We start from the raw sequence: 16,285 nt of genomic DNA, 5'->3' as shown, positions 1-16,285 counted from the left end.
TGGATGATAAAAGTTCAATCCTAATCTGATTATATAAAAATGGGAACCACGACACTCCCTACTGCAAGGAACAATACATTAAGAAAGCACTGAATGGTGGTATAGCTGTCCCACAGGCATCACAGGTTGAGGATCTAACACTAAGTTTCCCAGCAACCCAAGATCTGGTGTAACCTGAATTAGTTGACTGTGTAAAAAGAAAACTATCTGAAGAGGAAGAATAAATATGATCTGAATGCGAAGTAACCAAGCTGTTGAAAGGAAAACTGGGTAAGTCATTATCTTCTGTCTAATGTCCTCCTGGGATTGTCCTGAAAGCATATCTCACACTACACAATTCCTGAGAGGCTTAGATAATTTCTCAGAAAGAGTTACAGATAGCAGTTAGATGTAATATAAGGTTAAACATGACAAGCTTAAGATGGCTAATGAACTGAACTATGTACAATGTCTGGTTTTACCAGACTCAATGAACAACCAATGTAAAAAGATGGCAGCGGTTTGCTCACCAAAAGTTTTGCTCTCTATAAGAAAAAAAATGAGTTAACACAATTAAAACAAATACAGTACTTCTAAAAAGTCTCATTTACTAATGATTTTGTTTCTGTGTATCATCAAAGCAACCGTATGAAGATTTTTGGCTCTTCTGCTCCAGATTTCACACAATTTTCCAGAACAGTTCAACTGCTTTAAAATCAGACTCTATTCTTCAAGGTGAGAATGGACCAAGAAGATAAAATCAAATTAAATTTGTCAGTCATCACATAAATCATGCAGGTAGTCTGATTTAGGGCAACCTTCTTTATGGCAAGCTCCTCCTCCCCCCAAAAAGTACTCACACCTCTGCCACATGCAGAGCAGGTGGCATCTATGAGGAGCAAGGAGGTAAATAAAGGCACATATGCGAGCCAGAACGTATGAGGAGGGAGGAGGATGAACTTCAAATTCCTTCCCTTCACTCCCAGTGGCAGATAAGAATGGCCTAGCTGAGCTGAAATGTGGTGGGGGGGCCCCCTCAGTCCCCTAGGGAAGGTACAGTGCCCACCACACTGCATCGACTGCCTCACGTCACCTCACTCTTCCTTCTCTTCCTGCCACCCCTAACCCCTGCCTTCTCACACCTGCTTCCAGGTTTGTGGGAAATGAAAAATGGCACTGTCCAACACAGGTTGAACTGCAGAAGGGTGGCAGCAGCAGTTGAGGCTGCCGAGGGAGAGAGATCAAGAGCCAGGATAACAAACAAAAAAAGAGAGAAGTATCCCCAGAGCTGGCAGCAGCTTGCCATGGTCTCCCATCTCAGTTACTCAATATGATGTGTGCTTGCCACCAGGTGAGAGACGAGGGTGCCAGGTATGGAGGTTGTGCATCAGAAGAGGAGGAGGTTTTCCTTACACACCAAAAATGCCTCCCTAACAGCTCAGTTGAGCAACCCACATCAGCACTTCCTGATGATCATCCTATCAGATTACACAGCTAAAAATAATTGGCTCTAGTTATACCAACACATTAAGGAAAAGGTAATAATGACTGTAATGCAAACTGAATTCAAAGAAGAAGTTCCAAGTTATTATTTGTATTGTTATGCTTAGAGTTGATACAAACAAACATTTACCTTATTATAATATATATTGCAGCACACATTAATCAAGATCAATTAAATGGATAGTGCAAGTTGAGAACACACATGTGAGATGCCAAAATAGGGAGGATGAGTAAGGTAGTATTAGATTTCCACACCTATGATTAATCACAGTTAATCTATCAGAGCTCAGCCAAAAATAAACTAAGAGTAAAAAAAGAAAAAAAAGAAAAAATGAGAACCTCTGGGAAGGGAATGTACTTCTCTACAGGCTTTAGAAATACACTGTCAGCTGAACTGTAAAGCTACACCAGTGGCACCACTTCTCCCCTAAGAAGATGTTAGAAAAATGAGTCACACCCAGATGACATACAAAATCCTTAATGCATCTGTTTGAGGGACTCGCTGTGTTATTGTCCTCTTTGGACTTTGAGTTCTCCCTCAAGCCATAGTTTGTTGGAACTATATATTCAGCTCAGACTAATTGATGCAGTACGTTTGCAGTATTGTTTCCAAAATATTTCCACCAGTGCTTCAAATGTTTCAAAAATTAACAGTGGGGGTACTTAACTATTGGAACAATTTAACAGGGGTTGTCATTGAATTTTTTTAGCTATTGAGGTTGGATGTTCTTCCAGAAGTACACTCTAGTTCAAACAGAAATGAATTCAGGAAAGTTCTGCTGGCTTGAGTTATACACAACAGAATAATGAATAAGTGAGTCCATCCTGTAGACTTAAACATCTCGAAATCTGCTTTGCAATTCCTGTGGTGTTTAGGACAGCTTACCTTCTGCCCTGCCCCTACTTTAACTTACCACACCAGCATCTGAGCCATCTGAAAGGACAGCATCTCACAACCAGAAGTATCTGGTTTTGCTTACAGCCATTTTTCACCTTTCTAGTTTTAGGGGGTTTTGGGAATGAGATGAGTTAAATCTTTTGTATTTATTTATTTCCAACGAACATTTCTTCCAGAACAGAACTCAACTTGTTTCCTGGCTATTCTGATGTTACAGAGATGCATTTTCAAGAACGTTCTTGTCTTCTAATCTATGGCTGCAGGACAAATAAACTTTGAATATTAATTTCCCTACTCTATGGAATGCACTGAAATTAGGGATCTTTTGAGTGCTTAGTTTATATCATCTCCTCCATAGCCAAAGCTCAATCACCCCATTTTGAATAGACAAAAATGATAGTATCATCAAAAACATAAAACAGCAATACAAAGTACATGAAATATAAAGCATTTAAGTTCATCTCTACAGCAGAGATGAATGTATTAGAAGAGAAACCAGCTCATTTTAATATGACAGATTTTGTTTTTACCTTGGGTCCACATTTGCTGTTGCTTCATCAATGATAAGAATACGATTTTTTTTTAGAACTGCTCTGGCAAGACACACCAGCTGTCTCTGACCAACACTAAAATTAGATCCAGATTCTGCCAGCTGTGTCTCCATTTTGTTGGGTAGATCTTCCACAACCTCCTTCAGTTGCACCTGTTGACATGTCAACATATTGTAGGATGAGTAACTCTCTTTTAAATCAGCTATTGTGTGTCTGATGACACAACAATAAGTATGCAAGGTTTGCCTTTTATATTCTGACACAAAATGAGTAAGTGCCAAGTTGGATTACAGTGTGTGTCAGTTATTAGAATTCTAAAAACATTAAAGCACGTTGTTAAGAATCTATTAATGTTCATTAAAACCAAGATATGAATCAAAATATAACCAAGGCATCATCCCAAAGGATAATTTTTTCATAAAAGACTTATATAACAATACACACGCCTGCACACATGTACACAAATGCTCATATGATAGTATACCTTTTCCCATCAACAGCTATACCTTTATCAAACCTGATGAAAACATCCAAAACCTAACACACACAAGCACTGTAATGTTATTGTTACATGGATTTTAAATACCAGATGTACATTATTAGATTTAGTAAGTCACCTCTTCCAAGGCGTTCCACAGCTCTTCATCAGTGTATTCATTGAAAGGATCTAAGTTTTTCCTCATAGTTCCAGTGAATAAAACAGGCTCCTGAAACCCAGTAAAATCAGCACTCCATTATAAATATAGGTTTTATAATGCAATAGGTAATTTAATGACAATCACAGCTAACCTATATCAACAATAGAACAGAAATATCCAATCATAAGCTATCATTTTTGAAATGCAAAGGTGTACATTACAACTACATGCTTAAGAGAGATTGCAGGGGGAGGGGGAGGCAAGTCTTCAACTACTCTGTATGAAGATAATTTACCAAACAGGACAGGTCTGTTTGTAAACTGCTGTACACAGTTATGTTGGTACTTAAACAGGCATTTACATGCCACTGTTCTGATGCCACAAGCTATATATATACTTGTATGAAATCGTTGCTAGCCTCATGGTATTGTTAATGAAAACCAACAACTAGCACTGTCAATGAGCTCACACTCCTAAATTACTTTTGGGCAGTTTTGAAAACCTGTTTTTGAAATATATAAACCAGAGAGGAATCAAAGAGCTTACAATGCCTTTCTGGTTTTCCTTCCGTGTTTGGGGTTTTTTTTTTTTTTTTTCATACTATAAGAGCCCTTCCATTTTACCATCAGGGCTAAGCAGGAACAGCTTTCACCATTTAAAACCTAAACACGTCTATACTGCCACAGCACCAAAGCAAACTTACTTAGAACTGGAGCACTGCTGGGCAAAGCTCTCACTCAAAATACACCAGGGAGTCAAATCAGTACCTCCTCCCATTCAGGTACCAATGCGGGTTTACCTGTGGTCGAAGCAAGTTTTGTTCTACTTCAGTTCCCAGTCAGAGCAATAACAGATAATTCATCAAACTGGCACAAATCAAATCACACTGAAACATGTAGTATTTAAGAATTGGGAAGAGGCCTTTTGGTTCAGAGCTCCTTAAGCAACAAATCAGTACTCAGTAATGTGAGTTGCCAGGCATGAGAGTCATGCACTGACATGACTTTAGGGCTAAACTCATCTTAATACCACACATAAAGACAAAAACAAGTCAAAAGCTGTAACAGTGCTTATCATAAATGGAGACCGTTCATCATGTTGTCAGTCCTCTTTAAATTGGGGAAACTTTAGGCAAAATGTGGGGTTTTTTTTCTTTCTTTCTCACCTAGGAAATAAAATCTAACTTACACTGGTAACTTCAGCTTACTCTGAGATTAACCTGTCATGACTTTCTCCCCACCTAACCCTAGTGAGGCCCAGCTCCAAAGGGCTGCAGCAAACCAGAAGAGAATTCAGACCTTAACCCTTTTATTGCCTTTGAATTTCTAAACCATCTGAGTGCTATAAAATAATTTAAAAAGACAAAACATGCCATAAGCAATATAAAAGAAGATACACATTTCTTGATATAACATGCCAATAATTTGAAAGTATCTGCTGCAATAGCAATGTCATTAAAAACTTGCTGAATGAGCAAAAGGGTTTAACACAAAACATTTCCAGGCCAAAAAACAATTTTCTTCAAAAACACCTAGAAACTAATTTGTTTAACAATATACATCTTAGTACACAATTTGGCATATTTTGAAGGTATTGTTGCATTTATTTTCCTTTTCAATCCATTTTTATAGGCAAAGAAGAGGCTGAACCTATCAAGTGTTCACAACTATTATAAAAGTCCTAACAACAGACATGCACTGCAACAGAAGATAAGGATATTTTTTAATTACCATTTCTGACACAGATTATTATTTAAAATAGTCTGGTTTATGAGAGGAAAGCAATAAGACTAACCTGTAAATAATTGTTGTAAAAATGCTTGCAGTCAGAGAGGCAGACAACATTTGCATAGAAAAGATTTACAAACACAACCTTTACACAGCTCCATCCAAGCAAGCAATTAGAAGCCTAAGCACTTTTTTATTTCTCCAGGTAGGTATTTAAACTCATACACAAGAAAACTTCAGTCTTGCTTCATCACTCTCTAGGAATGGTTCTGTTTAGCATGTTTTATGTTGCAATTCTAATAAGCATCTCTCTCTCTGGTTTTTCAGCTGCCCACATAATTATGAAGATATATGCTGCAAAATAACTACCTGATGTTACATTGCTATTACTGACAGTACTATTAGCACAGTACCAGACAATGCCTATCATACAGTTTACCATAGCAGAAACCTGATTCCAAACCCTCCTTCCACTTGATAGTTTTGCATATTGTTAGTAGAAACAGCCTTCCCTCACACACACACACACACACAAAAAAAAAAAAAAAAGCTACCTGCTAGTTTTTGGGCACTCAAAACTTTTGTGACTCTGATGCAAACCTTATATAAATTTGACAAAAATCACAGAGTTCCACTGGATTAAAGAGTTTTAAAACTATGTCAATAGACTTGTGTATGAAAAAAACCTCACATTTATAATTGAATGAGGTGAACTTTGAGCATCTGTGTCATTCAACATGTAGAAACTGTATTTGACCTGCAGTTTTCCTGTTTCAGTATCCTATTTTGTTCAGCTTGGCTGAATTCTTCAAAATGAAAAAAATCACCCACAATAGCTATGGGCAAGGCTTTCAAAAAGCTGTAGACCTTGAATGAACTGATGATCATCTGCTTTCACAAGAAAGGAACACTACACACAAACAAAAAAATTGAATTAAAATCCATATAAAGTTCTCTTTACATACAAAAGATGACTAGTTCCAGTGAATACTGCAATAACAAAGCCTGCAGCATGCAGAAACAAAAGACATCCTGCATTAGGCAATGATCCAATTGCTGGGGAAGTACCTATTTTTTAATTTATTTTTTCAATAGCATACCTGTTTCTTTTTGACTTCTATTCTTAAAAAAAAGTCTCATTACCATTTGTATTAGATTCTCAACTTAAAGAAAGTAAGACACTCTTGACTGCCACCCTGCCAACAGACTAGCACACATTCAGAACTAACTCTAAATACAGATTCTGTTATAACATAGAGAGATCTGAGAAATAATGGTAAACATGGCAAAAAAAATTCCTCTGGTTTACAGTCTACTCTTCACTCTATGCACTAGAACAGTGCGGATGAACTACTTTCCAAAATATGACTTCATATTTGCAGCTTTTGAGCTTTTCACTCTTCCTCCCTCTTCACTGGAGAGCAAATGCCCAGGGAAGAGACCAGAGCTCTCATGAAACTGTAACATGCACAGACTTTGCCTTCTAACTTTTAAGGTTACACATAAACCTTCTCTGATACAATGTCTCATGAAAGTAAGACTCTAAGAGAGATGACCTGCGACCTACTGGATTGCTTTGAACAGCCTTTCTTCTACTCCAGCATGAGAGATCAGGCTATTTCAAACATTGCCTTATTGAGTTTTTTTCCTGTACCGTGGCCTTTCTTGCATTCAGCTTCTAAAATTCATCAAGTTTTATTTATGATGGATTGTAATGACCTACTCTTTAGTCTGTTCCTCTGGTCTTCTCCTGTCCAGCCTTCTCCAAATAAAGCAAAAGCTGATACCTCACTCTGAGGCAGCACATTTGCTCCTTCTAAATCGAGCACGACTCAGCTTGTACAGGGATGACTAGAGAGGTGAAAGTGGTCTTTCAAAGTCCCTTACTAAGGAAGCATCGGGCAGGAATTGCTGCCAAAGGATCAAGTGACTTCAGAGGACTGCTGAAGATTGGTATATACTTATCAGATTTTCTCTGCTTTTCCCCAGACTATGGGAGGACAGCTAACACACAGATATTCCAAAGGAACAGACAGGCTACAAAACTAGTAAGAAAATGCTCACATCCCCAAAATTTATTCTGTTTACCCTAAAATAATCAAGACAAGATTCTGTTTACCCTAAAATAACCAAGACCTTACTCAAGTAAAAATAACACCAAGCTACAGTTCCTGTATCTACTGCATACAGAGGTGCAGGGGGAACACATCCCAGCAAAGCACTTTAAACACTACGGTATCACATTCAACATCCATGGCAAACCAAGTCACTCTCTTACTTGAGGTATAATTGAAATTTTCTTCCGCAGGTCATGGAGTCCCAGCTCTGATGTCAAGTACTTATCAATCCAAATCCTTCCTTCAGGTTCTGCCAAGCGAAAGAGGGCTGCTATCAGAGAGCTTTTCCCAGCTCCGGTTCTTCCCACTATTCCAACCTACGGAGCAAGCCAAGCCTGTACAGTTAAACTGTGAGCTTTTCAGGATAAATTAATATGTCGAGCAACATTTTTACAGCATCACAGGAGTTACAGTAAAACATGTACCAAATAAAACTTCTTTGTAATTAACATTCTTCCAAAAGGAAAAATCCTCTCCCCTTACATTGGTTTGGATTCAGGTGACATTTGTATACATGACAATTTCTTGGATCATATTCAAAGGTGAATGATTTCCCCTTAATGTGTGGTGTCTTATTGTGTAAACAAGATAAAGTGGCTCAATGCATACAGTAATGTGATTCAAGGCTGCTAATTTTTATACTAAACCTGGTTTGCTGGGTGATGTTAGGCAAATAATTTCAGGCATGCATCTACTACTCAACCCCAAAAAGGCATAAAGCACTCTGGGAACAATGTACTCTCAATTTAAATAATTGAGACTGATTTTGGTTAGTTATGGTTAAGGTGAAGTACTTTAAAGCAGCACAATTATAAATTGTATCCATACTTCAGACATCTTCAGCAAGCACTGAAACTACAAGGCCATGACATCAAGCTGAAATTCCTTTTCAAACAGAAGAAACAGCAAATAATAAAATCACAGTGATTCAGGGTTCTCTTTGTTCCCAAAGAAAAACTGGAAGACATACACAGTGTGAAAAAAAATAAAGCTTTCAGAAAAAAGAGACAATGAAAAACATGGGATTGATAACTTTAATGACAAGGGGCTAAGATCAACAAATATTTCTTCTCTTTTAATTTTTTTTAATGTTGTATTTGGGTAAAGGATTCTTAAAGAAAAACAGTGTACAGTAATCAACTGTATTAGAGAAGATAATGGGCATAACGCTCTATGCAGATCTGATCTGGCAGAATTTGTTATTTCCTGCATTCTGTTCTAATCCCTACATTTCAAAAAAAAAAAAATCAGTGCACTGGAAAAACTTCAGAGAGAGCAGTGCAACACAAAATTAATATAGGTTGGATATACTGATTTGAGGGGGAAGGATTTATGAGGATCAAACATGTATAATATGGCTTGGTGAAGTGATTGGGGTGCAGAAAGGAGGAAAAAAGATGAAAAACTTGATGAGTATACGTACAGACACCAGAGGGCAATTACCCACTGCCTGAGACTCACATGTATGCAGCAATGCCTGCTGAAATGAAATTCAGCACAGGAAACTGCACCAAAGTACAAGGAGAAACTTTCAGTCAGAGACACTAAGTTCAGACAAAACAGCAGTGCCCAAATTTTATAAAAAACACACAACACACTAAAAAAGTACACTTCAAGGAGCAACTTATGCTGCATAATCTAAAAGGTATTTTCTACTTCTACATTCTGATTTAACAATTTCATCCAACTATTCATTATTGTACTATTGTATATAAATGCCTTAACATTTCTACAGTGGTTTTCATTTAACCAACTAATTTAAGCAAATTGTTACAATAAACGATAAAATGTCTAATACTCTAAATTGTATCAGTGAAACAAGAGAAAAATAGTTCTGAATAGATAAACTACAGCTCAGAAAGAAAATGCTGAATAGAGAACGTAGACAATCAGAGTTGTGAAAATGAAAGTTCAATTGCTCCTCTGCAAATGTCAATATAAAGTACTGTATCAAAGATATAAAGAAAAAAAACAACATAAAAATACATTGATACTTAAAATAAAAATGCAGCTGCTCTGCATATTGTCAAAATCCCACTTTCAGTTTGGCATCAAATGAAAGGACTATGCTCTTCAATATTTAGAAAAATCTATTTGTATCTTTGGTCCAATTGACTACAGGCTGCTGAAAATTGACAGGAATTTGAAACAGCTCTCAGTATACACATTATCCATTTTTTTAATACATTTTATTCTTCACAGGCCCACACTCAACAGCCAGTGCAAATACTGCACCAGTCTGCAAATTAAGTGCCACCTATCAGGAAGCACATGGCCAGGATTGTGCTACCTGATACAAGCCCAGTGCACACACAGGAGTACACCTGCTATGCTGGGCTCATCATTACTCAAGTGTCACTTGTACTTCACAGCAGAGCTGCACAAAAAATGTGAGATTTACAGCTTGTCAGCTGCTCCACTGAAACTGTCCATGTCTTTGTTATCTCTCAGGCAATCTCCCTTTTGTTGTGGGAGCACATCTGCCATGCCATAAATCGACATGTGCACCTTCCTAACTTTTTCATGCAGCTCACAGATCCAGGAGCTGTCAGAAAAAGGTGCATTTAACAATATGATAGCCAATAAGCATTCATGAAACAAAGATGGTGTGTAAAACTCAATATTACACATACTAACCTTCCCCTGCTACAACTATAGGAGCAGAGGAGGTTAATCACTGCCAGCTACTGGAACAGCAGTTTATGTCTCCCTGGTCTGTTTCTGTCAGACTACACTACTTCAGCAAAGATGTTTAAAACACAGGGTCCTTCCTAGCCTGCTTTGACTCTAGGGAAATACTGAATGCCAAAACAAACAGATCAAAAGAGACCTTAACCCACGTGTGATTTGCTAGCAATCACCTCCCTCATTCTTACTGCACCCACAGCTTCCCAAACTGGACCCTGGGGTGGCTACAAGAAAAAATACAAGCACAGCAGAAGCTTAAACTCATTCCTGCTGCCAGTGGCACTGCAGCCACCAGAAGTCCCTATAAGCCAGGGGCCTGAACAGGCATAAGAGCTCACAGTGACAGCAGTATGGGGAGAATCCCCAACAGATCTGGAAACCTGTTTCTGAAGAAAATGCTTCTCCATAATTAAAACCAATATAAGGAGGAGAGATGCTTGGGAGATTTATTTTACACAGTGGCAGCACTATTTACACAGTGCAATATTGTGCAAAATATCAAAGAAAGCAAACACAAAGTTCTTGGCAATAGCTTCAAGCTGGGCAAATTCAGGATGATGAAACCACAGCATAACCGCTCAGCAAAAATAAATACCCCCAGTCATCCCTCCATCTCCTGCCCCCACCAAGGACTGAGTCATGCATCGTTAGTATCTCTTGCTTCCGTTTTTAATTTTATTCCTGTCTCTGACTGAGAAATATAGAACTTCTCTATATTGGAGAGACTTGCAACAGTTAAGGAGATGGCCCACATGGCTCTTCTTCTCAAGAGACCATTTTTAACTCATTCACAGCTAATTCCAGGAAATCACCTCAATGTAGCAAAGTCTGGTTGAATTTTTGTAACATGAATGTTATTAAATGTCCACTTGAGGAAATGAAGAGGTTTGGAATTGTAGAGTTGAACCATCCTCCTCGGGAACATCAAAAAAGTACACTTGCATTTCAAAAGTAGCACAGAACAAATTAACACTTCCAGGCTACCATTTAATTTTGTCTGTGGGGGAGACCTTCCCTGCAGCACTCTTTCAACAGGGATAGTGTCAAATTTGGGGAGGAGGAGTCAAATTTGCAGAGGAGGAAGAGTTTTATTTCTATTTTTCTTTTGGCTACCAATCAAATTAATGACAAGAGTTAATTGGATTACTAGCCAAAAGGAACTGAAATAAAATCCCAAATTCTGAAGTTATGCAACTGATTTGTATTTCTTTCTTCTATCTTCCATTTTGGTCTCAGTACCAAGGGCATGTACATTCCTTATTTTCCATTGTCTGTTGATATACTCAATTCCAATTATGTTCCCTCTGTTGAATACCCAATTTCCTAATGCAGCTCCATTTGCTTTGGATTTGAACAAACATTCTGGGCTTGGCTGGTATTTTCAATGTCTGCTACTTGCTAAAGAAGCTTTCTGCTTTCTGAAGATTCTCAGATTTTTTAAAGGAAATTACCCAGTATGTTTTAAAGGAAATTATCCAGTATGTCCTTTGTTTTGACAGACTGAAATATCATGTTCCCAGGCAAATTTATTCTACACTTAGAGGAAATAAATAGGCTATGACTTCTGTTATTAAATATAACTAAAGCTTGTTTTTTAAAAGAACACTTAACAGTTTTCCTAACATCCACATATTTTATAATGCATTTCTAGCACACAGCTTCTTGTCAATTCATCATCTTTGCTTAATTTCTGTGAATATCCAAAGATAGCTGCATACATACCTTTTCTTTTGGTTTAATTAAAACAGACAAATGTCTTAAAACCAATGGTCCGTCTAGACTGTAAGTGAAGTTAACATTCTCAAATGCTATCATTCCTTGGTTAGGCCACTCTGGTGGTGGATGCTTGTTGGTCTCCCAAGGAGCTTCTTTTTCAAGTTCTGTGTACTCCATCACTCTTTCTACTGATATCATCTAAGGGGAGGAAAGAAGACATACATACATGAGCTTCACCCTGTGGCATACACTGCAAATACTGCTTTCATATAAATATGTTTACCATAGAGATTCAATGCAAATTAATCCATGGTTTTTCTTTAAACACAGGTAAGAGTATTTGGTGCCATTCTAGGCTTTCGTAATACAGCTAAAAAAGTGGGAAGAATGCATCTCATGTCCTACTAGAGATCCAGATCTATCATGATACATAAAGCCATTTAATAAGAAAAGGATTTTTGGTGGATGTCCACCTATCAAAGAAGTTGATGCTAGTCATAGTTCCATAAAGGGATCAGCATTTCACACCAAAGTCGGGTTAGTGAATGGCCTTTCTCTTCCAAGGTATTTCTGAGTTACAGCCTCCAAGAAAGCCACTCAGTTCATGTGACACTCCCACAGACACTTCGAAAACGTCCCCAATGGTATGAAGAAACCTGAAAGCTTTCTTCCCATTTATCAGAAAATCTGTCACCACCAGTTTACGGGTGTGTGAAAAATGCACTGAAAAAGCAATGTGGTAGCAAAAAAAAAAAAAAAAATCTAACTTTGTTATATTTATTATTATTATTATTATTATTATTATTATTATTATTATTATTATTAATTAAGCTTGACTTTGTAACTTCTACAAAAGGACTACACATATTTCCTAGACTATGTACAACAAACTATAATTACAAGTAACTTCAGTTGTCAACACAACGAAAAAAATCCCAGGTTTATGTTTAGCATGTTTTTTTTACAATCTATTTTTCTTATGTATTATCTTAAGAACGTAGACAGGCAAATTAGAACATGCTAGTAAATATTGTGAATTGGTCAAAGGCTTTTTATAGTATATATTTTGGAAAACACACAACCTTGTCAGCTGAATATAAACAAATACTTTCACATTTGTGTTAACTTAGAATGAATGAAAAACTTATAAGCCTTTGCATTGGAATAACAGGACTCTAAAAATACCATGAGGGATATAAATAAAATTTTAAAATGCAATAATAAATAACAATAATTTATAAATACCAAATTTAAAAACATAATATAAAATCTTCCTTATGGAAAGGGATTAATTTATTGCAACTTTAGCAAGTTGCAATGCAATTGTCTACACTGTAGCTAGACGGTCTCCTTTCTGCTATAAAGGGAGATTGCAAAACCTCCCTTACTATGAATGAAGGACAATCCCCAGACATAGTTCATCTCAACAAACATTCAAAATCAGTCAGACAAATCATAACCTAAAAGAAGTAATTTTTCTTTATGACTGCAGAGCGGTGCCTCAATTGCTTGCTAAGGTATTAATATCCTAAGTTAATTAAGAAGAATCTCATCCTTAAGGCTTCATGTCACAAGCATGAAAGGGAATGTCACAAGAGGGGAAAAGGAAGAAATAAACATTACCAGGTTTTCAACTTCAGCACTTTGTCTAACACCCCATTGGAACGTTCCCATGAGGGTGATTGCATAGGAAAGCGCCAAACCAACCTGCCCCTCATTCAGAGCTGCAGAAGAAAGGAAAATGAGACTCAAATAGGTACATTGTAATTACACAAAATCTCAGTTAAGTTCTCTTTCATGAGGTTACTTACAGTCAGAATTTTATTTGGTTATGCGATACTGGCTATCTTTGCAATGAGTACCTCCAGGCAGAACAGCTGCTTGCTGGATTTTTGGGGTACGTTTTCGACCCATCTTGACAAGATAATTCTAATTCTCCTTGGCCTGGCATTCATCTAAAAACTGAGGTTCAGTCTCAAGACCAAACTTACATATATTGTTAAGGTCATCCCTGTCTGGTTGAGCGTTAGTTAACTCTTCAATTTTTTTCTACAGAAATTAGATAAGGCCCTAAACCTAAGCAAAAAAATTGCAAAAAATTATTTCAAAATTAGTTATGAACATGTACATCAACTTTGTACTCTTAATAAGCAATCAGATAAAGTAACAGGACAGAATATTTCTTCCCCTGTTTATAAAAGCATTTACTGTGTTCGGTGGCTCTACCCTCACAAAATAAATGTATTCTGTCTGCCCCAATATTAAGCATGATTGTCCTCTGACTTACTTGAACTTTATCCTAACATAGTCCTATTGACTTTGAGAGAACTACTCTTTATCCAGAGGCAAGGAAAGATTCAGGACCATTGTTTTGACTTGTCTTTTTGCATTCTAGTAACATCAAATCTACCTCAAAATTTGTGGAGCTGTGCAGCACGGAGTGTTCAAATTTTAAAATACACGTGCACATAAAAAACTTATCCAAGGAAAAAATAAAAGAAACAAAACCAGCAAATTAGCACTAATTTTCATGTCCAAGATAATTACTTCTTCCTTCATGTTTTAGATGACTATCTCATTCTAGCACATATAACCCAATTACATCCTGGATGATGCATACACTAATGATAGTTCATGAGTGACAGTGAACATAAAATGTATTATTATGAGGCAATTTTCTTTCTGGAACTGGCCTATCCCACTGATCCAAGATACGAGAAGAGTATCCCTAGGAATTTTAGCTTGCCTTTTGACCTACTGTGCCACGTGCAGAAAGGAAAAACATTGTTATGAGGCAGCTCCGTGGGTGTTTCAGTACAAAAAGCAAAGCCCTGTAGGGCCAAAAGAGAAAGACAAAGGTAGGGAAAAATAAGATTTATTTCTTGTTGTTGCTCTGAAAGCCAGAATCTCAAAAGTGAAGACTACAGAAAAGCACGTTTGTTTGCACACTTGGGGATGATGACAGATGTATGCCTCAGCCCGGAAGATGTCTGAACTGCCTCCAGGATTTGCAGGAAAGCAGATACAGCCCCAATGCCCTAGACTAAGGAAGAGATCATGATCTAGAAAGAAACATTTAACTTAATTACAGCCTTTAAACAATTAGAAACAGGAACATATGAAAAGGAATTAGGCATTACTATACATGGTAATTACTGGGTGAACTTTTTCTAACATCTGTACTTACTGTTGGCGAGAAGCAGGGAACCAAAAGCAACCACTATAACAAAAATGGCACAGATGGCATCCAGACGCACAGCAAACCACCTTGAGGTTGTCAAGAAGAGAAACCAGGCCTCTAAAGTGTGTTTTACAAAGACATAAAATCAGTGGATTATTAGAAAACTAAGCTGTATAATTATTGCTAAATTTATTCATGTTAATAATACAAATTGTCAAAAAACCCTAATGTTGCCACATTCAAGTGCATGTCTGCATTGCCTGATGATGATCAGGCTACTGACCAGTTTTCCCGAAATTGTCTAATTTAATTTTCGCACCAGTAGCAACCACAATAGGAAGACAAAGAAATATAGTCAAGGCTCAAAGCATGGTCCACTTATTCAAGATGGGAACCTCTTCTCAACTCTAGTGGACTCAAGAGTCTTATACAAAAAGCAGAAGTACAGCTGCATTTACTGTAGCTGGAATAGAGTCTACAGGCTTTTAACTACAACATATCACAACACAACTGTCAGAGCCAAGTTTTTAGAAGGCAGCTGCAGCTGGTTAAGCTCTTGTAGGAGCTACTCAATACAGCCAGTGCAGCTTTACAGAGGTATTCAGATGATTAGATGAACATTTTTACTTTTGGGGAAGCTCATGGGTGGATATCTCCACTCTGCATTCACACTCAGGTGTTGACAATTTGGTGCTAAATTCCATCCCAGGTAGATATGCTACAGTACAAGGTACAAGAGACAGCACAAAAAGACACTGCAATACAGAAGGCAAAGTGCTTGAATGCAGGGCCAAAACTAGAAGCAAAGTAGCCATAATAAAGCATGGCATTATTTATTGCTTAAGCTGCACTCAGAGGAATTGTTCCAGCTGCTACGAAGTCACAGCAGAAGGTTACAATTCCAACCCCTTCTGCCTTGCTTGCCATTACTCCCTGCTAAAGATCACTGCAGTTTCAACTGTTCAGTGCTCCCTAGCCCTGAAGTGCTGGGAAAAATTCAGACTAAAAAATTTCTCCCTTCTGTAAGATAGAGAGGAGGTAACTATGCTTTTTAAGCCTGATCATCTTGGGATAGCCAGATTATGGTAGTTTTGTTCCATTGATCCTCATTGTCCAGGGAGGCACGTTACACTGCCAGCTTGAGATGAGTCACTTTGCAACCTCCCTATGGAACAGGGGTCACTGTGCATAAATAAAGGACTCTGACAGTCATAGGAACTAATAAAGACTCATTGTAGTCTGATGACCCATGGGCTTGCTTACAGAGATGGGCACTGGCAGGAAGGA

General features: G+C 37.6%; 1 protein-coding gene across 3 annotated transcripts in view; it reads right to left on the bottom strand.

Annotated features, from left to right (window-relative positions):
* The window catches only part of ABCC4 (ATP binding cassette subfamily C member 4), a 136,275-nt gene that overhangs the window by 22,403 nt on the left and 97,587 nt on the right, over positions 1–16,285 (bottom strand). For 2 of the 3 annotated variants that reach the window (XM_053936293.1, XM_053936294.1), the window contains 6 exons: positions 15,005–15,115; positions 13,441–13,541; positions 11,824–12,015; positions 7,575–7,730; positions 3,549–3,638; positions 2,911–3,083 (listed from right to left, as the gene is read on the bottom strand). In XM_053936293.1, coding sequence (XP_053792268.1) covers positions 2,911–3,083; positions 3,549–3,638; positions 7,575–7,730; positions 11,824–12,015; positions 13,441–13,541; positions 15,005–15,115 — 823 coding nt within the window. Of the gene's footprint in view, positions 1–2,910; positions 3,084–3,548; positions 3,639–7,574; positions 7,731–8,836; positions 8,894–11,823; positions 12,016–13,440; positions 13,542–15,004; positions 15,116–16,285 lie in introns of all 3 variants that reach the window. The other variant, XM_053936292.1, reaches the window with a different exon arrangement.

This window comes from Vidua chalybeata, chromosome 2 (genome assembly GCF_026979565.1).
Source record: "Vidua chalybeata isolate OUT-0048 chromosome 2, bVidCha1 merged haplotype, whole genome shotgun sequence".
NCBI lineage: Eukaryota > Metazoa > Chordata > Aves > Passeriformes > Viduidae > Vidua > Vidua chalybeata.
The sequence above is the reverse complement of the archived record's forward strand: the minus strand, read 5'-3'. Positions and strand labels throughout refer to the sequence as shown.